This window comes from Bufo bufo, chromosome 2 (genome assembly GCF_905171765.1).
Source record: "Bufo bufo chromosome 2, aBufBuf1.1, whole genome shotgun sequence".
Taxonomy (NCBI): domain Eukaryota; kingdom Metazoa; phylum Chordata; class Amphibia; order Anura; family Bufonidae; genus Bufo; species Bufo bufo.
In genome coordinates, this window is record NC_053390.1 from 415,365,808 (window position 1) to 415,390,571 (window position 24,764).

Consider the following 24,764-nt stretch of genomic DNA (forward strand, 5'->3'; position numbering starts at 1 on the left):
CTTCATGAATCCTCACCTCATTCTGCAGTGCTGCAAAGGTTAAACCTTCCTTTGGCTCTGCATGCAGCTGCTAGGCTGTTTCCAATGTGCTAAGTATATTCTGCTATATATCCCTTGCTGTTTTTCTCATTTACTGCCTTTGCAATAGGTTCATTAGCTTGCTGGATTCTACAAGGGTGCTCTAATCTGCTTGTCTTCCCGTGTGCCAACTTCTGCCTGATTCCTGGATTCTGACCCTCTGCCACTTGACCTGATCCTGTGCTGCCTGCCTTGACCTCTGGACTTTTTCTCTGATCACATGAACTCTGCCTGATCCAACCTCAGCCTGTTACTGACTAGGAGTTTTGCCTGATCCTTCAGTGCTTCATGCTGGTGTCTCTGACCTCTGTGGGTCAGCTGTCAACCACATCTGGACTACTCCAGGAGGTAGCGGCCTGGTGGCTCCCCTGCAGCAAAGTCTAGATACCTGTATTGGGGTTAACGCTTGAATATCAGGGGACCGCCGGGGTAACACCCCTTAAGTGTAGCCCAAAGTCAAACTGGATAGTTGATGCAGTGGTTCCACACCCACTGAACGTAATAGAGAAAGCGTAAAGGCAATCTGTCACCCTGATATTATCTGCAGTACTTCATGAGTAGTATTGCAGATGAGGAGTCCATATCACTATTTTTTATTTCCCTACTGCCCCCTTCTGTCATGTGCACATATGTTCTCTCTATTATGTTAGTAAGGCACAGCATTCTGGATTATGTATTTAAGCGCAGTTTAGAGCACTGACAGCAGGGGAAGTGGGGGCAGTAGGAAAATAAATGTGGTGATCTGGACTCCTTATGTACAATACTATTCATGTATTACTGCACATAATAGTCCAGAATCGTTTCCATTTAAAGACACCATAGCCTTTGCCAGGTTAATTTGTAGGCTTCCAGCCTGCCTAGCATAGTTTTTGCAGTTTTCATTGCTGCTTTGGGAAAACTTGGATGTTCTGCAGGAACTGCAGAAAATAATATGGTTGTGCACCACCCAGCTGGCAAGGATAAGGCCAAGAGAAATAGATTGCTCCTACCAGAAAAGGTTTTGCTCTAGCCTCCTGTCTCCTGCTTTCTTCGTTGGATTTGTTCCACCACTGGTCAAGTAAAAGAACCGTGAATTTCAGTTCTTACGATTTTCCTGCCTCTTCCCTATTAATTTGCACATCACCATCAAGGGCACCCGACCTTCCACCAGCCAGGGGACATAACATAGGGTGTGCCTTGGGTCCACGGTGCAAGCCCTCATCACTGTGTCAGCTGTGGGAATGAGGGAGGTTTGGTAGAGGTAACCCAGTCACTGTGAAAACCATGACCATATCCACAACTATTATTCTCATCCTCTCCACACTCCCTTGGGTTCCTGCAATACTAATGTACTTTGGTGCATAGAAAGTAGATTTTTCTTGTTTTCTGAAAGGCAAGTGCCTTCATTGGTCTGAGCAAGTTAGATCACGGTTATAAATGTAAAAAGGTAGCATTGTGTATAAATCTATATTACCTGTTACGCCTTTTCCATCCTCCTCTGACATTTCATATGGAGCAAGCTGCAGTTTTGTGATGAGTTCAGACCCTAGAGATCTGCATTGTGTAGATTGCTCATTCAGTTCCAGAGTACAAGGCAGGGAGAGGAAATGCTAATGACAAATAAGAAAGTGCATTATACTTTAATATGGCAAATGTTGACTGAATACAAAATACTTCAAACTCAAAGACACGAAATATCATTAATAACCTAAACAATTATTCCTCAAAATCAACTTGGGAACTATTATATCTTTCATGTATGTAATTATACTTTGTAAAATCTTTTCAGAAGTGTAGAAATAAAAAACTGAAATAATAAAAAATGCAAAGGTGTATACATAGTGAATTTCTGCATGTCTGTAACAGCAAACAAGTAAAATGTACTTGACCTCATCCTAGTTTGGTATTGGTACCGTCTTATATTTCTTGTGTAAGGGTTAAGAGGGCTCTACTGTGAAATAGAGTGAACTCTATAAAGTCTACTTGAAAAATATATTAAGGCTACTTTTCCACTTGCGGCAGGATGGATCCGACAGGCTGTTCACCCTGTCGGATCCGTCCTTCCGCTATTTTGCCGTGCCGCCGGACTATAATGGGGGCGGGGCGGAGCTCCGGCATAGTACGGCAGTTCGCAGTGAGAGGCCGCCGGACTAAAAAGTCGGACTTGCAGGACTTTTAGTCCGGCGGCCTTTCGCCGTGCACTGCCGTGCTGCGCCGGAGCTCCGTCCCCGTCCCCATTATAGTCAATAGGGATGGAGCGGCGGCACGGCGAAATGGCGGAAGGACGGATCCGACAGGGTGAACACCCTGTCGGATCCGTCCTGCCGCAAGTGTGAAAGTAGCATAACCTATTCTGTTGACATGGCTGTATCAGAGTATTTTTTACACATACATATTGACCTGTATTTTTGTAATATACGGTAATATGATCGAATAACTTTATTAGTTCAAACAGACACTTGCATACTGACTCCCTTATATTAAACTGTTGCTTAAGGATTCTCCAGTTTTAGGATGTTTTATTAATCTGCCCAGAGTAGCCCAAATATTGTAAATCTATGCCCCTTTTTACCGGCTTTTTCATGTCAGCACTTTCCTTTCCCTTTTTTCTGCATCGTTTCATTCTAGCAGTATGTTTGCATGCATAACTTCCTGTTTTAATCAGCTTCCAGCTGGCTTTTCTAACCAATCTCAGCATATTTTGCTCCATAATATTTCCCCAGCTACCTGATATGGACAGGGGAATAGCAGGGGGCATAACTACTGCAGAACAGTGTGGCAGGAAGCCAGAGCAATGCAAGCTGGTTTTGGTTAGAAAACCCAGCCAGAAAGATGATGTAAACAGGAAGTTCTGCTTAAAAGCCAGGATGCAGTGATGCCAAAAACATAGGTAATCATGCAGACATAAAAACAGGTATATGGGGCAAAAATATGCTGTGGGCAGATAAAAAAAATTCATTATGAACCCACAGAATCTCTTTGGAAAAGTTGTTTATGCTTAGGATATACTATAACTATTTAGTCAATGAGAGTCAGACTCTTCAGTTTTAGAGCATTGGAAACGTATAAAAAAAGGTTAATATCTGAGTATCACCATTCGCCCTGTAAATGGGGCTTGTTTCTACATTGTCTGACATAGTCAAATCAGTGTTGACAGGGTCAGACTGTCTGAAGACACAACAAATATACAATGGGAATGGTAACGTCTAGTGTTGGGCGAGCATGCTCGTCCGAACACCATTTTGACTCGAGCATCGTGATGCTCGAGTCTCCTCCCCGCACGTTTCTTGGCTGCTATGCAGCCAATAAACGTGTGAGGAAGTATGGGCACTCACTGTAATGCTGTAGCCATGTTGGTTACTGGCATTACAGTGATTGGCTGGCCGGAAAGCATCATCGGATGCTATATAGCACCGGATGACTGTCACAGCCAGACAGTTGAGAAGCGCTGACAGGAGCTTTTCAGATCCTCCTCCTTGAATTTCTTTGTTTTGGTTTAGTTTCTCATCTCGTTAGTCTATCTCAGCTGTCATGCAGTTGGACTGATTGCTGCCCTTTAAGTTCCTCCCCATAATGCAGTAGTGTGCGGCTGATACAACTTCCTGGAGTGTGTGTGCATGCTGTTCCCAGTTCCCAGTCCTCAGTCGTCAGTCTTCTGCAAGATAAGTGCTGTTTATGTATTTATGATTTTCTCTTTTCTGGATCCAGGTGACCCTGACTCCCTCCGTGTCAGTGTAGGGAGCCGGTGGTCGTGTCCCCTCACTATTGTAGGGTCTTCAGGTAATAGATAGCCGAGGAACGTGGATATGCGCCCATCCACCTTTGGGGTGTTCGCATAGGCTGAGCAGTGAGGGAGAGTGGCAGGTCTATTGCAGGGGTCTCCCTTTGTTCCTTAGTTGTGGATCCAGAGAGTCATTGTTTATATGGTATTGTCTTGTTTCCTGTACACCATCCGTGACATTATCAGCCGCCAAAACCGTTTCAAGCATGGATCCGGTTTCACTTTTGGCTGAACGCTTCCAGGGTCTTTCTTTGGAGGTAGCTGATCTCCATAAGACTTTTTCTCAGTTTCAAGTGACCGGTTCAGCTTGCGTTCATGGAGTTTGTGCTGAGCCTAAGATCTCGCTCCCGGATACGTTCTCCGGGGGTAGTGAGAATTTTGTGCATTTTAGAGAAGCTTGCAAACTCCATTTTCGCCTTCTTCCCCATTCTTCTGGTGATGAAGAACAGAGGGTGGGGATCATTATATCGCTGCTCAGGGGTAACGCTCAGTCCTGGGCCTTTTCGCTGCCAGAGGGGGCACGGCCCCTCCGTTCAGTGGATGAATTCTTTTTAGCCCTGGGTCAGATATATGATGATCCGGATCGTATTGCTCTGGCTGAGTCTAGACTACTGTACGTCTGTTATGCCAGGGTAAACAATCCGCAGAGATATACTGCTCAGAATTTCGGAGATGGGCAGCAGATATGGGTTGGAATGATGCTGCACTCCGAAGTCAATTTTGCCATGGTCTTTCGGAGGGATTGAAAGATGCATTTGCCTTTCATGAGAGACCTGCCTCCTTGGAGTCTGCCATGTCTCGAGCTGTTCGTATTGACAGGCGTCTTAGAGAGAGAGGAGAGATCTCTCCTTCCTGTCATACTCAGTCCCGGGACAGTGCAGCGGTCTCATTCTGTGCACAGGGGTCTCAGTCGCTGTCAGCCCCTTCTGAGCAGGAGTCCATGCAGCTGGGGTTGATTGCCTCTGACAATAGAAGATTCAGCCCGCAGGGGAGGGTTTGTTTTTGTTGTGGAGGTATAAATCATCTGGCAAATGTTTGTCCCTCTAGGTAGAGATTCAGGCAGTTTTCTGGGAGTAATAAAGAGACAAAAAGGAAAAAATCTTTTAAAAATGTTCCGTCTGTTACTATTGGCAGGGTTGAGGCGGAAATTGAAGGTTTTCCGTTTGCTTGTAGTTCCCGTTTTGTCCTGCCTGCTAGGGTGGCGCTAGAGAGCAAGAGCATTTTTTGTGAGATTTTTGTGGATAGTGGAGCAGCTGTCAACCTCATTGATAATCAATTTGCAATAACTCATGGTTTCCAGGTATGCACTTTGGGAAAGGATATTCCTGTTTTTGCTATTGATTCAGCTCCACTTTCTCAGAAATCATTAAAGGGCATAGTTCACAATATCCGTTTAATTGTGAGTGATGCTCATGTTGAGGATGTGTCATGTTTCGTCCTTAGCGGTTTGCCTACTCCTCTAGTGTTGGGGCTACCCTGGCTCACTAAACATAACCCCACCATTGATTGGCAAGCGAGGCAAATAAATGGTTGGAGTGACTTTTGCAGAGAGAATTGCCTCATAACATCTGTTTCTGAGGTTTCTACTAAGACTGTACCACCTTTCCTCTCTGAATTTTTGGATGTCTTCTCTGAGAGTGGAGTTCAGGGTTTACCTCCGCACAGGGAGTATGATTGCCCTATTAATCTCATCCCAGGCGCCAAGCTGCCTAAATCTCGTTTATACAATCTCTCCCAACCTGAGAGGGTCGCTTTGCGTGCTTATATCTCTGAGAGTCTGAGAAAAGGACACATACGACCCTCGAAGTCACCTGTTGCTGCTGGTTTTTTCTTTGTTAAGAAAAAAGATGGTTCTTTAAGACCTTGTCTGGATTTCAGGGAGCTGAACAGTATCACTATTCGTCATCCTTATCCACTTCCTCTGATCCCGGACCTGTTTAACCAGGTTGTTGGGGCTAAAGTCTTTTCCAAATTTGACCTAAGAGGGGCATACAACCTGGTTAGGGTCAGAGAAGGAGACGAATGGAAGACGGCTTTCAATACCCCTGAGGGCCATTTTGAGAATTTGGTTATGCCTTTTGGTTTGATGAATGCCCCAGCCGTTTTTCAGCATTTCGTCAAAAGCATTTTTTATCATTTAATGGGAAAATTTGTATTAGTGTATTTGGATGACATTTTGATTTTTTCTCCTGATTTCAAGACTCATAAGGAACACTTACGTCAGGTCTTGCTCATCCTGTGGGAGAATAAATTATACGCGAAACTGGAAAAATGTGTGTTTGCGGTTCCAGAAATTCAATTTCTGGGGTTTCTTGAATCAGAAGGCGCTGATGCGTTTTTTGGGCTTTGCCAATTATTACAGGAAATTTATTTTGAATTATTCCTCTGTTGTTAAACCACTCACTGATATGACCAGAAAGGGGGTAGATTTTTCTTCCTGGTCGGTAGAGGCGCGTAAGGCCTTTTCTAATATCAAGGAGAGTTTTGCTTCCGCTCCCATCCTAGTACAACCCGATATTTCGTTACCCTTCATAGTTGAGGTTGTTGCTTCTGAGGTAGGGGTGGGTGCGGTCTTGTCTCAGGGTTCCTCTCCTGCCAAATGGCAACCGTGTGCCTTTTTCTCAAAGAAAGTCTCCTCCGCAGAGAGAAATTATGATGTGGGAGATAGGGAATTGTTGGCCATCAAGTTGGCTTTTGAGGAATGGCGCCATTGGCTAGAGGGAGCCAGACACCCTATTACCGTGTTTACTGACCATAAAAATCTGGCCTACTTGGAGTCAGCCAAGCGTCTGAACCCGAGACAGGCCAGATGGTCTTTGCTCTTTTCAAGGTTTAATTTTGTTGTCACGTTCCGCCCTGGGGTTAAGAATGTGAAGGCAGATGCCCTGTCACGTTGTTTTCCGGGAGGTGGGAATTTTGAAGACCCGGGTCCCATTTTGGCTGAAGGTGTGGTGGTCTCTGCTCTTTTTCCTGAATTGGAGGCAGAGGTGCAGGCAGCCCAGTCAGAAGCTCCTGATCTTTGTCCTCCTGGGAGGTTGTTTGTGCCTCTCGCTTTGAGACACAAGATTTTTAAAGAACACCACGATACGGTCCTTGCTGGGCACCCGGGGGCAAGAGCCACACTGGATCTCATCGCTCAGAGATTCTGGTGGCCTGCGCTTCGTAAGTCGGTTGAGGGTTTTGTGGCAGCTTGCGAGACTTGCGCTCGTGCCAAGGTCCCTCATTCACGGCCATCAGGTCCTCTCCTTCCTTTGCCCATTCCTTCCCGTCCTTGGACACATCTGTCCATGGACTTCATAACGGACTTGCCTCGTTCCTCGGGGAAGTCTGTGATTCTGGTGGTGGTGGACCGTTTTAGCAAAATGGTGCATTTTATCCCTTTTCCTGGTTTGCCCAATGCTAAGACGCTGGCGCAGGCATTTATTGACCACATTGTCAAATTGCATGGGATTCCTTCAGACATAGTCTCTGATAGGGGCACGCAGTTTGTTTCCAGATTCTGGAAGGCTTTCTGTTCTCGCTTGGGGGTTCGGTTGTCATTCTCTTCTGCTTTCCATCCGCAGTCGAATGGCCAGACAGAGCGCGTCAATCAGAATCTGGAGACATATCTGCGCTGTTTTGTGGCGGAGAATCAGGAGGATTGGTGTTCTTTTTTGTCCCTTGCTGAGTTATCTTTAAATAACCGTCGTCAGGAGTCCTCTGATAAGTCACCATTTTTTGGTGCATATGGGTTTCATCCGCAGTTTGGGACTTTCTCGGGAGAGGGCTCTTCTGCTTTGCCTGATGAGGACAGATTCTCCTCGTCTTTGTCATCTATTTGGCAAAAGATTCAGGATAATCTAAAGAGCATGAGTGAGAGATATAAGCGTGTGGCGGATAAGAGACGTGTGCCTGGTCCGGACCTGAATGTTGGTGTTCTGGTGTGGTTGTCTACCAAGAATATCAAATTGAAGGTTCCCTCCTGGAAGTTGGGTCCTAGGTTTATTGGGCCTTACAAGATCCTGTCTGTCATCAATCCTGTTGCCTACCGTCTTGATCTTCCTCAGACTTGGAAGATCCATAATGTTTTTCATAAGTCCTTATTGAAACCTTATGTTCAACCTATTGTACCCTCGCCTTTGCCTCCTCCTCCGATTATGGTTGATGGAAATCTTGAATTTCAGGTCTCTAGGATTGTGGATTCTCGTCTTGTCCGCGGTTCCCTCCAGTACCTCGTTCATTGGGAGGGTTATGGTCCTGAGGAGAGGATGTGGGTCCCAGTGACGGACATTAAGGCCTCTCGTCTCATCAGGGCTTTCCATAGGTCCCATCCTGAGAAGGTGGGCTCTGAGTGTCCGGAGTCCACTCGTAGAGGGAGGGGTACTGTCACAGCCAGACAGTTGAGAAGCGCTGACAGGAGCTTTTCAGATCCGCCTCCTTGAATTTCTTTGTTTTGGTTTAGTTTCTCATCTCGTTAGTCTATCTCAGCTGTCATGCAGTTGGACTGATTGCTGCCCTTTAAGTTCCTCCCCATAATGCAGTAGTGTGCGGCTGATACAACTTCCTGGAGTGTGTGTGCATGCTGTTCCCAGTTTCCAGTCCTCAGTCGTCAGTCGTCTGCAAGATAAGTGCTGTTTATGTATTTATGATTTTCTCTTTTCTGGATCCAGGTGACCCTGACTCCCTCCGTGTCAGTGTAGGGAGCCGGTGGTCGTGTCCCCTCACTATTGTAGGGTCTTCAGGTAATAGATAGCCGAGGAACGTGGATATGCGCCCATCCACCTTTGGGGTGTTCGCATAGACTGAGCAGTGAGGGAGAGTGGCAGGTCTATTGCAGGGGTCTCCCTTTGTTCCTTAGTTGTGGATCCAGAGAGTCATTGTTTATATGGTATTGTCTTGTTTCCTGTACACCATCCGTGACAATGACACGTGATTCGGCTCAGTCTTAGTCAGGGAGAGCTGCAGCAGAAGGGACAGATAGTGTAAGGACAGGAATTGGTTTATTTTTTTAGGCAGGGTTTATTGTTGAAAGGTGTTAGAGACTGAAAAGTCCTTTTAAGGACTATTGTTTTATCTGGCTGCAATATATATTATTAGACCAACCTGCGCTAAATTGTTTGGCTGCTGCTGACAGTGACACAACCTCTGCCACATCTATTGTGTTACATTTGCGCATCCTAAATATCTGTGACATTTAGTTTAATTTTTTCGCTGCTGGTGACAGCGACATTACCTGCGCTACATCTCCTGTATAACGTTTGCACATCCTAAATATCTGTGACATTCAGTTAAATTTTTTCGCTGCTGGTTACAGCGACATTACCTGCGCTACATCTCCTGTATAACGTTTGTGCATCCTAAATATCAGTGACATTCAGTTACATTTTTTTGCCGCTGGTGACAGCGACATTACCTGGTCTACATCTCCTGTATATCGGTTGCACATCCTAAATATCAGTGACATTCAGTAAAACATTTTCGCCGCTGGTTACAGCGACCTTACCTGCGCTACATCTCCTGTATAACGTTTGAGCATCCTAAATATCTGTGACATTCAGTTTAATTTATTTGCGCATACACTTACAAAACCTGCGCTACTGTACGTGTGACATATTTGCAAGCATCTATACCACTTGATATGCTCAAGGTGAGCAGTAAGGGATGGGGAAGTGGCCTTGCTGCTGATGGTGCACGCAGAGGCCGTGGCCCTGGGCACGGTAAAACTGTGCCTGCTGCCAGAGCCACAGAAGCACACTCATCCACAATACCTACTGTAGCTTCATGTCCCAGTTTGCAGGGCGGCGCAGGACACCACTCTCGAAGTCACACCAGTGCGACCAGGTGGTCAGTTGGATTGCAGCAGATAATGCTTCCAGTCGGTTAAGCACCATCCTGTCTTGCACAAAGTCCAGTCTCAGTAGCCACTGAGTCTGGTCAACAGAATCCTCACCCTGATCCTCCTTCCTCCCACCATGGAGAGTCTTGTAAACAAGTGATCCCACACTCGGATATTCCGAGGAGCTCTTTTCATCGCCATTCCTTGATTTGGCCCTCTCGCCAAGCCCGCTTGAAGAGGGACATGAGGAGATCTCGTGCACTGATTCCCAAACTCTTGAGCATCCACAGTCAGAAAAAGATGACAATGGGGAACGGCAATTAGTATTTTACGAGGTCGATGATGATGATGAGACACAGTTGCCAATAGGTCAACCACAATTAGTGTCAAGAGGTTCATGATGAGGATGAGACACAGTTGTCAAAGAGTGAGGTTCTTGTTAGGTCAACAAGGTGGACAATGAAATCACTGACCCAACCTGGGAAGGTGGCAAGCCGAGCAAGGACAGCAGTACAGAGGGGGAGGGATCCGCAGCTCCGCAACAGGCTGGAAGAGGCAGTGGGATGGCAAAAGGGAGAAGGCGGGCCACACCAAACAGGCCCGCAACTGTTCCCTGGAGCACTTCCTTGAGGCAATCTCCCTTGCCAAGGGGTAGGTGTTCCGCAGTCTGGCGCTTTTTTGAGGAAAGTGCAGACAATAAAAGAATTGTCATTTGCAACCTGTGCTGTACCAAAATCAGCAGGGGCGTGAATACTAGCAACCTCCCCTCCACCAGCATGATCCGCCACATGGTATCAAAGCACCCTAATAGGTGGGCTGAACGCCTGGGTCCACAATCAGTGTCTGCTGGTCACACCACTGCCTCCTCTTTCCCTGTGTTACATGCTGGCAAATCCCCTGTCCAAGACGCAGGCCCGGATGCCTCCCGCCCTGCACCTGGACCTTCGCAAGCACCATCATCAAAGCGCAAATACCCAGCCACCCACCCACAGGCCATAGCACTAAATGTGCACCTTTCCAAATTGCTGGCCCTGGAAATTTTGCCATTTAGGCTTGTGGACACAAGGCTTTCCGCAGCCTGATTGTGGTGGCCATCCCTCGTTACTCAGTCCCCAGCCGCCACTATTTTTTCCAGTGTGCCATCCCCACCTTACACCAGCATGTGTCCCGTAACATCACCCATGCCCTGACCAACGCAGTTATTGGGAAGGTCCACTTAACGACTGACACATGGACAAGTGCTTTTGGCCAGGGATGCTACATTTCCCTGACGGCACACTCGGTGAACGTTGTGGAGGCCGGGAGCGAGTGGTACCCTGGGATGGCACAGGTGCTACTGACGCCAAGGATTACGGGCCCTATTTCCATCAGGATTTCTGCCACCACCTACATTAGTGGCTGCAACCCCCCCTTCTCCTCCTCCACCTCCTCCACTTCCACCTCTGAATTCTCATCTTGCAGCACCAGTCAGCCATCAGTCAGTAGCTGGAAGCAGTGTAGCACTGCAGTGGGGAAGCGGCAACAGGCCGTGCTGAAACTAATTTGCTTAGGTGACAAACAGCACACCACCGCAGAGCTGTGGCAGGGTATAAGGGACCAGACTGAGCTATGGCTCTCGCCACTCAACCAACAAGCAGGCATGGTTGTGTCTGATAATGGCCGTAACTTGGTGGCGGCTTTGGAGCTCGGCAAGCTCATACACATACCATGCCTAGCCCACGTGTTCAACTTAGTGGTTCAAATGGGGAAGACAGTACACAGACAGGGTGATAGCCAGACCACAAGTCTTGTCTATGCTTCCTTTCCACTGACCCTCGCGTTTTACGCATTTTGGCCAACACCGATTACTGGTTGTTCACCCTTCTCGTCCCCCGCTATAAAGAGAACTTCTCATCTCTCATTCCTGTGGTGGAAAAGACTAGCAAAATGGTGCAATACCAGAAGGTCCTTGTGGATAAATTGCTCCAAAAATTTTCAGCTGACAACTCTGGCGGCAGAGTACGTAGTTCCTTGGGCAACTAAGGAGGGGAGACGAGGGGAACACACAGCAGTTCCAACAGAGGCAGGGCAACACTCTCCAAGACCTGGGACAGTTTCATGACACCCCGCCATCACCCTCACCCTGGTGCGCGGCCTAGTTTCACAAGGAGGGAAAAGTTTTGGAAGATGGTGAAGGAGTGCATAGCAGACCCTGTCTGCTTCCTCAGTGATCCCTCTGTGTCTTACAACTATTGGATGTCCAAGCTGGACACATGGCACGAACTGCCACTCTATGCCTTGGAGGTGCTGGCCTGCCCTGCCGCCAGCGTTTTGTCAGAGCTGGTATTCAGTGCTGCTGGGGGCATAATAACTGATAAACGCATCCGCCTGTCAACTGAAAATGCTGACAGGTTGACTCTTATCAAAATGAAGAAGGTCTAGATTGCCCCTGACTTCTTTACTCCACCAGAGGAAAGCGGCTGAACATAAAGGCACTTTAAATGTGGCTTTTATGGTGTATTGAATACACTGTATTCCCATGCACCCCTTCCACCACAAAAAAGGGTATATGGTTCAATCTTCCTTTTCTCGTCCTCCTCCTCCATTATATCAACATGCTTATTAGGCTGCCCTCGCTCCTAATGTTTTAGAGGGTCAGCTCAGCAGCAGACCCTCACCCCTAATGTTTTAGAGGGTCACAAGCAGGCCCTTACCCATAATGTTTTAGGTGGTCAGATCAGCAGCAGGCCCTCGCCCCCAATGTTTTTGAGGGTCACCAGCAGGCCCTCGCCCATAATGTTTTAGATGGTCAGATCAGCAGCAGGCCCTCGCCCCTAATGTTTTGGATGGTCAGATCAGCAGCTGTAATGACCGGCGTCACGCACAGGGAGGGAAAAGGGAAAGCCCTGCCCAAGGGCGAGGGTAAGGTGGTGACCCCTGACTCACCTTGCAGCTGGCACCTGACTGCCCTGACGTCCCTAGACGGGTTCCTCACCAGTGCCGCGATCACGTGCCTAAACCCTGGCTTTCCCTGAAATGAGCCCTAGATAGTGAACGGGCCGGTGAGATCGCTAGTCCGCACCACTGAACTAAGAGGAAAACACCAGGGAGAGGACAGACAATACAGACAAACACATACACCCAGGTGGGCGACCACAGCAGTCCACAAAGGTCCAACAGGGATCCGGAGGGTAGCGTTCTGGATCAACAACCAGAGAACGCAGCAACACAGCTCCAGAGGGTCAGAATAGATGTCCAGGCAGGAAGCTCTATATCTGGCAACCAGAGAAGTGTGAGAGGGGAATATAAGGAGGTTTGGGAGTGCTGGACAAAGAACAGCTGAGGAGAAGGAGCTACGGATCCCTGAGTGAGCCAAAAGGGTTTGCAAAGCAAACCCAGAAAGCTACCATAAGGAAACAGCCCTATCTTACATAGCGCGCGCAGCCAACCGCTGCGACCTCCTGACCCCGGGTACAACGGAGTCAGACGTGGCTCTTGACACCCTCGTGACAGTACCCCCCTCTCTACGAGGGGCCTCCGGACACTCAGGACCAGGTCTCTCAGGATGAGAGGCATGAAAATCCCGAACTAGCCTGTCGGCGTTTACCTCAGACGCAGGAACCCACATTCTTTCCTCGGGACCGTAACCTCTCCAATGCACCAGATATTGAAGAGAGCGGCGGACCCGACGAGAATTAATAATTTTGGATATCTGAAATTCTAGATTACCATCCACGACAACAGGAGGGGGTGGCAGCAGTGACGGTTCTAGAGGTGGAACATATTTTTTGAGTAACGACTTATGAAAGACATTATGGATTTTAAAAGTCTGAGGTAACTCCAGGCGAAAAGCCACGGGGTTGATGATGGCTACAATTTTGTAAGGACCAATAAACCTAGGACCCAGTTTCCAAGAGGGAACCTTCAATTTGATATTCCTAGTAGACAACCACACATAGTCATTCACTCCTAGGTCCGGACCTGGCGACCGTCTCTTATCAGCCATGCATTTGTATTTACCTCCCATATTTTTCAAGTTAGCTTGCACCTTCTGCCATACCGATGAAAGAGATGACGAAAACCGTTCCTCTTCGGGAACCCCAGAAGACCCCCCCTCTTTGAAAGTACAGAATTGGGGATGAAAACCATATGCACCAAGAAATGGTGACTTACCAGTGGATTCCTGACGACGATTATTTATGGCAAACTCAGCTAAGATTTTTGTGGTCCGTAATCACAGTGACGGGGTGGACTGCCCCCTCTAAAAAGTGACGCCACTCCTCAAACGCAAGTTTAATAGCTAACAGTTCCCTATTGCCAATATCGTAGTTATTTTCTGCTGCAGATAGTTTTTTAGAAAAGAAAGCACAAGGACGCCATTTGCCAGGAGACGGACCCTGAGACAGTACAGCCCCCACTCCCACCTCTGATGCATCGACTTCAACAATAAAAGGCTGAGAGACATCAGGTTGGACTAGTACAGGTGCTGAGGTAAACCTCTCTTTTAGAGAGGAAAAAGCAACTTTAGCGGCGTCAGACCATTTAGAAAAATCAGTCCTCTTCCTAGTCATGTCAGTAAGGGGTTTTACAATAGGTGAATAATTTTTAATGAATTTCCTATAGAAATTCGCGAAGCCCAAGAACCGTTGTAGTGCTTTGAGGTTCTCAGGAAGATCCCAATCCAAAATTGCCTGGACCTTCCTAGGATCCATACGGAAACCTGAAGCAGATAAAAAATAACCTAGGAATTGTATCTCCTGAACGGCGAAGACACATTTTTCAATTTTAGCATATAATTTATTCGTCCGTAGGACCTGCAGTACTTGTCTGACATGCACCTCATGTGTTCTCAGATCAGATGAATAAATTAAAATATCATCTAGGTATATTACCACAAACCTGCCGATTAGATGACTAAAAATGTAATTAACGAAATGTTGAAAGACGGCAGGAGCATTGGTCAGACCGAAAGGCATAACTAGATTTTCATAATGCCCCTCAGGGATGTTAAAAGCTGTCTTCCACTCATCCCCCTCCTTAATACGAATCAGATTGTAGGCCCCCCTAAGATCAAGTTTGGAGAACCACCTAGCACCCGCAATCTGGTTAAACAGGTCAGGAATGAGAGGAAGGGGGTATGGGTCTCGGATGGTTATCCGATTTAATTCGTGAAAATCTAGGCAAGGACGCAGGCCCCCATCTTTCTTTTTAACGAAGAAAAACCCTGCAGCCACGGGTGAAGAAGAGGGTCTGATGTGTCCCTTAGCCAAACTCTCGGAGATATAATCTTTCATGGCTTGTCTCTCTGGACCTGAAAGATTATATAACCTGGTCTTGGGTAATCTTGCGCCGGGAATAAGGTTAACCGGGCAATCATGAGGACGATGAGGTGGTAACTTCTGACAACCCTTTTCAGAAAAAACGTCCTCAAAATCCGAAATAAATGTAGGTAGGGTAGTTATGGAGGCGACTAAGCAATTGCTATTTAAGCAATTTTCTCTGCACTGCTCACTCCACTCCAATATCTCCCTGGCCTGCCAATCCACCACTGGATTGTGCGTTACCAACCACGGAAGACCCAGCACTACCGGAGTGGGAAGCCCCTCCAGAACATAACATGAAAGCATCTCGTTATGGTGGTCCCCTACCCGAAGGTGTAAATTATGAACAATGTGGGTGAGGTTTCTCTGAGACAGGAGCAGAATCAATAGCAAATATGGGAATAGGTCTCTGTAGCGTACAGAGAGACAAACCCATAGTGCGGGCAAAATGGGCATCTATCAAATTTACCCCTGCTCCACTGTCTAGAAAGAAAGAAATAGTCTCTGTCTTATCACCAAAAACAATAACCGCTGGCAACACAAATTGCGATGTACGTATGGAGAAAACGTATACCCCCCGGCTGACATCCTCCACACAGCCTAGGGTTAGTAGTTTTTCGACGGTCTTTTGTTTCTGAGGAAAGAAGGACAGACATTAATGAAATGACCCCTCTCCCCACAAAAAAAACAAACCCCACGCCTACGGCGAGCCACAGGAGGACGGACCTGACGAGTAGTTCCTCCTAGCTGCATAGGCTCGTCTAAGTCCGTACAGACTAACTGCTGCTTGGGAGGGGTTACCAATGGCTCCGGTTTTTTCAACCTGTCCCTAAGGCGTCTATCTATTCGGATAGAAAGGGACATAACCGCATCAAGGGAAAAGGGGGTCTCATATAATGCAAGCGCATCCTTAACCCTTTCGAATAACCCAGAGCAGAACTGACTCCTGAGAGCCGGGTCGTTCCATTGGGTATCCGTAGCCCACCTACGGAAGTCAGAGCAATATTCCTCTACCGGCCGCTCTCCTTGTAGGAGTCTCCGTAATCTTGATTCAGCCAGTGCGACTCGGTCAGGGTCGTCATATATGAGAGCCAAGGCCCCGAAAAACTCATCCACTGACCGAAACGCCTGGGAATCAGTAGGTAAAGAGAACGCCCAGGACTGCGGGTCCCCCTGCAGCAGGGAAATAACAACCCCCACCCGCTGTTCTTCATTACCAGAGGAGTAAGGGCGCAGTTTAAAGTATAATTTACAGGCCTCACGGAATGTCAAAAACTTGTCCCTTCCCCCAGAAAATCTGTCAGGGAGAGGGACCTTGGGTTCCGCAACAACCTGGTTACCAGTAGCAACCGCTGGGCTTGCGGTCTGTTGTAATTGCTGCTGTTGCTGGAGGACCGACGCCTTCAATCCTGCCACCTCCAAAGACAGGCCATGAAATTGTTTGGACAGAGCAGCAATTTGATCCATACTGGATTCTAAGTAGGTAAAAAATTATTATTATTTTTTTTTTACCTACACAAAAATAAGGGCCAGATATAATGTAATGTAAGCCTGTTGAATGTATTTGCTGTAATTTTCATGTTCACCTGCAGGTGGCAGCAATGTTTCAGCAGGGCCTTAGTTCAGTTTAGCATATGTAGACTGGAATAGTACATTCCAGTTTAGCTCCCCCCTCTTTGAGGAGGTGTGGAATGTTCCCACATCCTGCCTCATGGGTGGGGAAGGAAGTTCAGTTAGTGTGCCAGCCCCCCCGGCTAGGGGAAGGCTGTGCTGGTAGGAGCTCCTAGTTCTAGGGATCCCAACCCAGGATCGAGTCTCGGCTGAGACCAAAGATCACCATTCCCAGTCTGAGCCCTTCAGCCTCAACTGGTGACAAGCAAGAAGCCACCTCCAGGACTCCAGGATGAACTATTCCCTGTGAACATAGCTGAGTAACATCCAGAGACCAGGAGAAGCCAAATTCCTCCTCAGCTAGTCAGTCCCATACACAGCAGAACATAGACAGAGCAGAAGACAGATTCCTGCCATATTCTCCAGGCACTTGACTTTATTGCTTTGTTGCTGTGCCAGAAAGCGCTAAAACGTGCGCTCCAGCACTCAAAGAGTTAATTCGCCATATTCGTAAAATGGCGCTGCTTCTTCATGCCCAGAAGCGGGAAAACTCAGGAACGCCCTCTCAAGAGCGCGAAGATGCCGAATATGCCGCCCTAGAAGCGGGAAAACTAAAGACTGCCCACCAAGAACTTTGCATTGTGAGCCAAGGGAGTGCCGACTCCTCCCTCTGGGCTCCACTCTTACCTCCTGCACTCTTCATGACAGAGGAAGCAAGGAAGATGGCGCTCCCTCTACCAAAATGGGACCAGATGGCGATACAGGGAGAACTCGTCTACGAGCCCACTGTGCCTGAGATCCGGGTTTCCCAGCTCGTGAGGAGAGATGGCCCCTGCGCATTTAAAGTGTCTTCAGAGCCAGCACCTGCTGCAAGCAAAGACGGGACAGCCGCCGCTAACTTACCTGAGAAGGCCGCTGCTACTGAACCAGTTCCCGCGGAAGAAGATGCGACTCTGGTCAAGTCCTCGCAGGCCATCAATCATAATTTTTTAAGGGTGTGTATGATGCCCTCCTTTATGTGTAATAAAGGGCGTATCAGAGTGCTGGTTCCTTGTAATTTTTGGCAGCCCTTTCACTTAGTGCATAGGCTTTATGAGTGTAGGAGTCCCACTACCTGAACAATTGTACCACAATGTGAATGAGACCCTCCTTTATTTATAAAGAATGTTTCCTAACAATTTTTCCTCTAAAATCGATTTTATCTTTGGTTTTGTGCGTATTATTGTCAGTCTGTAAAAGTGGCGTACTACTCGGACAACATTGTTCCCAGCAGCGACCTGAGAGTCCAAGATGCATCCAGACATCCTCCCCATTCTGTTCCTGAACCATTTAAGTGGTTTTTCCATCAATTTCTGACCTTTTCCTGTGAACCAGACACCCTCCCCTCTTCAGAGCAGGGGGTGCCTGGTTTAATGCTCTGGTTCTCCCATTGACTTCCATTGTGCTCAGGTGCTCTGTAGGCCACCCGAGCATTCCAAAGTGTTTTACTCGAGCACCAGAGCCCCCGAGCACTTTGGTGCTCGATCAAAACTAGTCAGGTAGCTGAACAAATGTCTTTCAACTGATTTCCTCTAAATTGCACAATTATTTTTTTTAAGTAAGGTGGTAAGGGGTTAGAAATATGCATGTTTAATAGAGTGGGGTCAGATAGGTTGCCTACCCATAGCTGGGGCTACATGGTGATCTTGGACTTGATACTAATTGTGTGACCAAAGATACCTATGTAGCCGTGCAGCACGGCTCGCAGGTTGCTGTGACTGCAACCTAGAATTTCAAAAACATCAACAATGTTGCATTTTTTGTGATTCTGGGGTCATGGTCATGGAAACTTGTGAGTTGCTGTGTGATCCCATTGCGTTTGATTGCTATACTGCTACACACAGAGATCTTTGAGTGTGCGACACTTGGCATGGCCAAAGTCACCATGTAGCTCCAGCCTTTTTGCTGGAAAAAAAATCCATTATTTGGTGCTGTACAGTCGGGGAAGTGTATAGTTATCTTATGGCTCCTGACAATAAGTAAGACTTATGATTGTGTACTGTATATACAGTGGATATAAAACGTCTACACACCCCTGTTAAAATGTCAGGTTTCTGTGATCTATAAAAATGAGACAAAGATAAATAATTTCAGAACTTTTTCCACCTTTAATGTGACCTATAAGCTATACCACTCAATTGAAAAACAAACTGAAATCTTTTAGGTGGAGGAAAGAAAAAATAAATAAATAAAATAATGTGGTTGCATAAGTGAGCACACCCTCTTATAACTGGTGATGTAGCTGTGTTCAGAATTAAGCAATCACATTCAAAAACATGTTAAATAGGAGTCAGCATACACCTGCCATCATTTAAAGTGCCTCTGATTAACCCCAAATAAAGTTCAGCTGCTTTAGTTGGTCTTTCCTAAAATGTTCTTAGTCGCATCCAACAGCAAAAGCCATGGTCCACAGAGAGCTTCTGTAACATCCCAGAGTTATGTTACTAAACTCTTTTTCCCCGCTACTGTTTGTTGGTAACATGCGCCTTGTCATCTAATGTGATTTTATTTAACATTCCTCACAAATGTGCATTTTCTAAGCCTGTTACATGTATTTGCTGTAATTTTCATGTTCACCTGCAGGTGGCAGCAATGTGTCAGCAGGGCCTTAGTTCAGTTTAGCATATGTAGACTGGAATAGTACATTCCAGTTTAGCTCCCCCCTCTTTGAGGAGGTGTGGAATGTTCCCACATCCTGCCTCATGGGTGGGGAAGGAAGTTCAGTTAGTGTGCCAGCCCCCCCGGCTAGGGGAAGGCTGTGCTGGTAGGAGCTCCTAGTTCTAGGGATCCCAACCCAGGATCGAGTCTCGGCTGAGACCAAAGATCACCATTCCCAGTCTGAGCCCTTCAGCCTCAACTGGTGACAAGCAAGCAGCCACCTCCAGGACTCCAGGGTGAACTATTCCCTGTGAACATAACTGAGTAACATCCAGAGACCAGGAGAAGCCAAATTCCTCCTCAGCTAGTCAGTCCCATACACAGCAGAACATAGACAGAGCAGAAGACAGATTCCTGCCATATTCTCCAGGCACTTGACTTTATTGCTTTGTTGCTGTGCCAGAAAGGGCTAAAACGTGCGCTCCAGCACTCAAAGAGTTAATTCGCCATATTTGTAAAATGGCGCTGCTTCTTCATGCCCAGAAGCGGGAAAACTCAGGAATGCCCTCTCAAGAGCGCGAAGATGCCGAATATGCCCCCCTAGAAGCGGGAAAACTAAAGACTGGCCACCAAGAACTTTGCATTGTGAGCCAAGGGAGTGCCGACTCCTCCCTCTGGGCTCCACTCTTACCTCCTGCACTCCTTATGACAGAGGAAGCAAGGAAGATGGCGCTCCCTCTACCAAAATGGGACCAGATGGCGATACAGGGAGAACTCGTCTACGAGCCCACTGTGCCTGAGATCCGGGTTTCCCAGCTCGTGAGGAGAGATGGCCCCTGCGCATTTAAAGTGTCTTCAGAGCCAGCACCTGCTGCAAGCAAAGACGGGACAGCCGCCGCTAACTTACCTGAGAAGGCCGCTGCTACAGAACCAGTTCCCGCGGAAGAAGATGCGACTCTGGTCAAGTCCTCGGAGGCTGTGGATCCCTCTGCCACTACTGTAGCCAGCGTTGAAGGCGAGACGTCACCCAAGATGGCTACCGACTCTGAACCTGCTCCCGCGGAGGACACCGCCGACACAGCTGCCCAGGCTATGGACCAGCCAGCCGCGCTCCCTGAGGCCCAGGCCCGGTCCGTACCTGCCCCTGCACCGCTTTCCGCAGGTCCCGAAACCGCCAACAGGCCTAGGCCTGCTCCGCCAAGGACATCTACTGGTGCGGCGGAGGCGGCTGGTGTTTCCACTCCGCCGCCCAGTTCCACTACTACAAAACAGCGATGCCTAAACCCCGAAGTCCCTTGGGAAATTACTGCCTACGCCCAGACGGCTTGGGAATACAAGTCCGCCATAGATGAATGGGTCAAACAGGTGGTAGATGACCCCCAGCCAGGAGACCCCAAACTCACCAGGCGCGCTGGGACTGTGCTCTGGTTCTCCGTTGAAAGGGGAGTAGGGTTCCTGCAAGATAGCCGCTCCGGGTTGGAGATCTTTGTGGTCCGCCGCTCAGTGAAGCGCCATCATCTGCCACAGGCCCGTCATAACTTGTACGCAGGGGATCGGGTAGAATATACCCCCATGCGTTCTGTGCAAGGACCCTTCGCTGCCGGTGTGACCCTGCTGGCTAAGCTATTAACCCCTGCAGTCATCCCAGAGACCCCAGATGGCAGGTTGCATTTCAGGGAGCAACCCCAGCCAGAACCTGCACCTCTTATTCCTGACTTGGCTGCACCACCAACACTGCGGGTGGGCCAGATAAACAATTCTGTTTTGACATTCAACCCTAGGGTGCAACCCTACATACTGCCCTGGAAGCAGCCTCAAGCACCTTCTGTGTGTCTACCAGAGCCCCTTCAGCCAGAGGTTTCGAGCCCCTCTGCACCGGCTAGGTATCCCGGCTTGCAGCATGTTACAGCTGCATTAACCAGGCTGTCCGCACAGCCAACTCCTACAACCACCACCAGAGGTCAGTGGCGTACCACTACTGCTGCAACTATGAGCTACCAGAGGCAAGAGCGCCGCCTGATGCGCTTTAGTAGCTCTAGCAGCGAGGAGGACATGGATGTCCTTCTCTAAATGCATCCTCCTTTAAAATAAGGACATTTGGGAGCCACGTCATGGACTATTCCTGACGGGTGAGGACCCGTTGGCATTGTGTGCTTTTTAACGTTTTCTATTTTCAGGTTGCCCCCGTTTGTCCTCACCCTGATGGTCATGCATAGTAAGGACTCCCCCCATCATTATTTAACCCCTCATGTCCAAGTTCATTGTTTTATCCCCTTTCTCAGGTTACTTGATAGCCTTGTGGAACTACGGTTCTACTATATGCTGCTTTTAGACATTTTATATTCCCATTGGATTACAATTAACTCTTTTATCCCTGTGGATTACAATTGACTTTTAAAGTTTCCAGAGGATTCCACAGTCAAGCACTTCAAGCCAAAGGACTCAAGTTATTTTGAGCCTGTCCTTAATAAAATTGCACTATTTTATATAAAATGTTTACTGCAACATAAAAGCTTGCACCCAAAGAAAAGACTCAAACGATACCTGAGCTCTTTGTGATTTCATACTGTAATATTTTTGCACTAATTGTACCAGTTACCTGTTATGCAACGTTTAAGTATAACATGCCCATTGTGTGTATTCTTTTCCAGGTGCCGCAATGTGACCTTTATGCACTATTTGTGATGATTACACTTAACAATTGCACTTAACAAAAAATGTAGCAACTTACTCTTGTAAGCCTTATTTGACAGCTCTTATTCTCTCTTTCCTTTATACGGACTGCCTTTATACGGATCGCTGCACTCGATATTGATAATCAGATATATTTATTTATTAGATACTCCATCCAAATATAGACATAAGTTAAGGCCAACGTTTCGGTCTCATCCCGAGACCTTGATCACGGCCTGAATATATGATGTCTCTGGCGTGGTGGATGGTCATCCACCACACCAGAGACATCATATATTCAGGCCGTGATCAAGGTCTCGGGATGCGACCGAAACGTTGGCCTTAACTTATGTCTATATTTGGATGGAGTATCTAATAAATAAATATATCTGATTATCAATATCGAGTGCCGCGGTCATATACCCTATAACTTGATTGCTATTACCGCTGAGCACCGGAACTCAACCACGGAGTGCCGTCCAAACAACCTCAAAATTGCCTTTATACGGACGCTTAAAACTAATGGCCTACACTTAGTGCACAGGTAGGACCAAGTGGTAAGTCCCGGCAGATCCAGTTACTACACGGGTAACCCCGCTGCTTCGGGAATCTTTAGAAGTCATGGACCACTCCTTCCCGTTCGTTTTATATTCAGGATTGCTCCCATCCTGAGGTGTCTTACTTCCAGGAGTTTCATGGGATTATCATACCCTCCTCCTGTGACATTGCCAGAAGTGCATGGAGACGCTAAATACCTCCCCTTCTGAGCCATTGCCTAAGGTATGGGCCCTAAAACCTTAGAGCCACAATTTAGCTACCCCTTAGTCACCATAGTGATCATGCTTTAAGCCAAATTTCTCAGGCTTTGGTGCAGGAAAGGGAATACAGGATAAAGCCACCCTTTCATTTGCGGGCATTTCATTACATAATGGTGGGATTACGGAGTAAAGACACCCCCATGCTTTCTTTGGTGTTCGTGGCCAGAACACTTCAAGGTCAGTCAGTAATGTTTGCTTAGTGCAGTATTTGGTTCACTGGTTATACCAAGAGAAGGAAACTGTGTGTTGGACACCTTACTCTAGCGGGCAGGAACCTGGGGATAGCCGTTTCATGTTTGTCTATGTATGTCATTATGTGTAATTCATGCAGCACTTTGTACTATATTGGGTACCCCAGAGCTGGTTCCTTTCTCCCTCCTAAGCATAAGCCTTGGGCGGCTTAACTCGAAGTAAGGGGGAATGTAACATCCCAGAGCTAAACTCTTTTTCCCCGCTACTATTTGTTGGTAACATGTGCCTTGTCATCTAATGTGATTTTTAGGGATGAGCGAACCCGAACTGTATAGTTCGGGTTCGTACCGAATTTTGGGGTGTCCGTGACACGGACCCGAACCCGAACATTTTCGTAAAAGTCCGGGTTCGGGTTCGGTGTTCGGCGCTTTCTTGGCGCTTTTTGAAAGGCTGCAAAGCAGCCAATCAACAAGCGTCATACTACTTGCCCCAAGAGGCCATCACATCCTTGCCTACTATTGGCATGGCTGTGATTGGCCAGTGCAGCATGTGACCCAGCCTCTATATAAGCTTGGGTCACGTAGCGCTGCACGTCACTCTGCTGATTCAAGCATAGGGAGAGGTTGCTGCTGCGACGTTAGGGCGAGATTAGGCAGATTAACTCCTCCAAAAGACTTAATTCAGTGATCGATCTCCAGCTGTGGATCATTGAAGTGCTGATATTCAATTGCTCACTTTTTTTAGGCTGCCCAGAGCGTTTTTATATCACTTTTTTCTGGGGTGATCGAAGGCCATTTTGTGGCTTATGGTGCGCCAGCACAAGCTATCACCAAGTGCATTTAACCATCAATAGTGTGGTTATTTTTTGCTATATCCTACATCAGGTGCAGGCTGAGCCTGTGTCACCCAAGTGCATTTAACCATCAACAGTGTGGTTATTTTTTGGCCATATACTACATCAGGTGCAGGCTGAGCCTGTGTCACCCAAGTGCATTTAACCATCAACAGTGTGGTTATTTTTTGGCCATATACTACATCAGGTGCAGGCTGAGCCTGTGTCACCCAAGTGCATTTAACCATCAACAGTGTGGTTATTTTTTGCTATATCCTACATCAGGTGCAGGCTGAGCCTGTGTCACCCAAGTGCATTTAACCATCAACAGTGTGGTTATTTTTTGGCCATATACTACATCAGGGGCAAGTTGAGCCTGTCACCCAGCGCCTATAAAATAGGCCTGACATTTCTATTCCTCCAAATCAGTACAGTTTTAGCTGGTCAAGTTATATTTTGTGCCCGTAAAAGCACATTTTTTGTTCTGGGTTGAAAAACTATTCCCAAATTTGCCATTCTCAAAATTAGTAGTTTCTGCTATATCAGGCCTACTTTAAATCTATCCCAAAAAGGATATCTTAGATTGAAGGTGCTGATAGTGTCATTCTGAAAAACTTAACACACACGCTACGGTGCAGATACAAGTCTAATTCTGTGATTAAAGGTATATCTGTCACACAGCGCGTAAAAAATAGGCCTCACATTTATATTCAACCAAATCTGTCATTACTTGTGTGCCTGTATTAGTGTAATACGGTACCTAAATAGATAGCCAGACAGTGTTAGGTGTCTGTAAAAAAAAGGCCTGAATTTTATTACATTGGCCCGAATAATATTTTTCTTATTGTGGTGAACGGTAACAATGAGGAAAACAACTAGTAAGGGACGCGGACGTGGACGTGGACATGGTCGTGGTGGTGTTAGTGGACCCTCTGGTGCTGGGAGAGGACGTGGCCATTCTGCCACAGCCACACGTCCTAGTGTACCAACTACCTCAGGTCCCAGTAGCCGCCAGAATTTACAGGGATATTTGGTGGGGCCCAATGCC

General features: G+C 47.3%; 1 protein-coding gene across 1 annotated transcript in view; it reads right to left on the reverse strand.

The window, feature by feature from the left end:
• Positions 1-17,540, reverse strand: part of SHOC1 (shortage in chiasmata 1) — an 83,860-nt gene extending 66,320 nt beyond the window's left edge. Inside the window, exon 1 of the mRNA XM_040419787.1 lies at positions 17,468-17,540. Coding sequence (XP_040275721.1) covers positions 17,468-17,540 — 73 coding nt within the window. The remainder of the gene's footprint in view (positions 1-17,467) is intronic.
• Between the last annotated feature and the right edge of the window lie 7,224 nt (positions 17,541-24,764).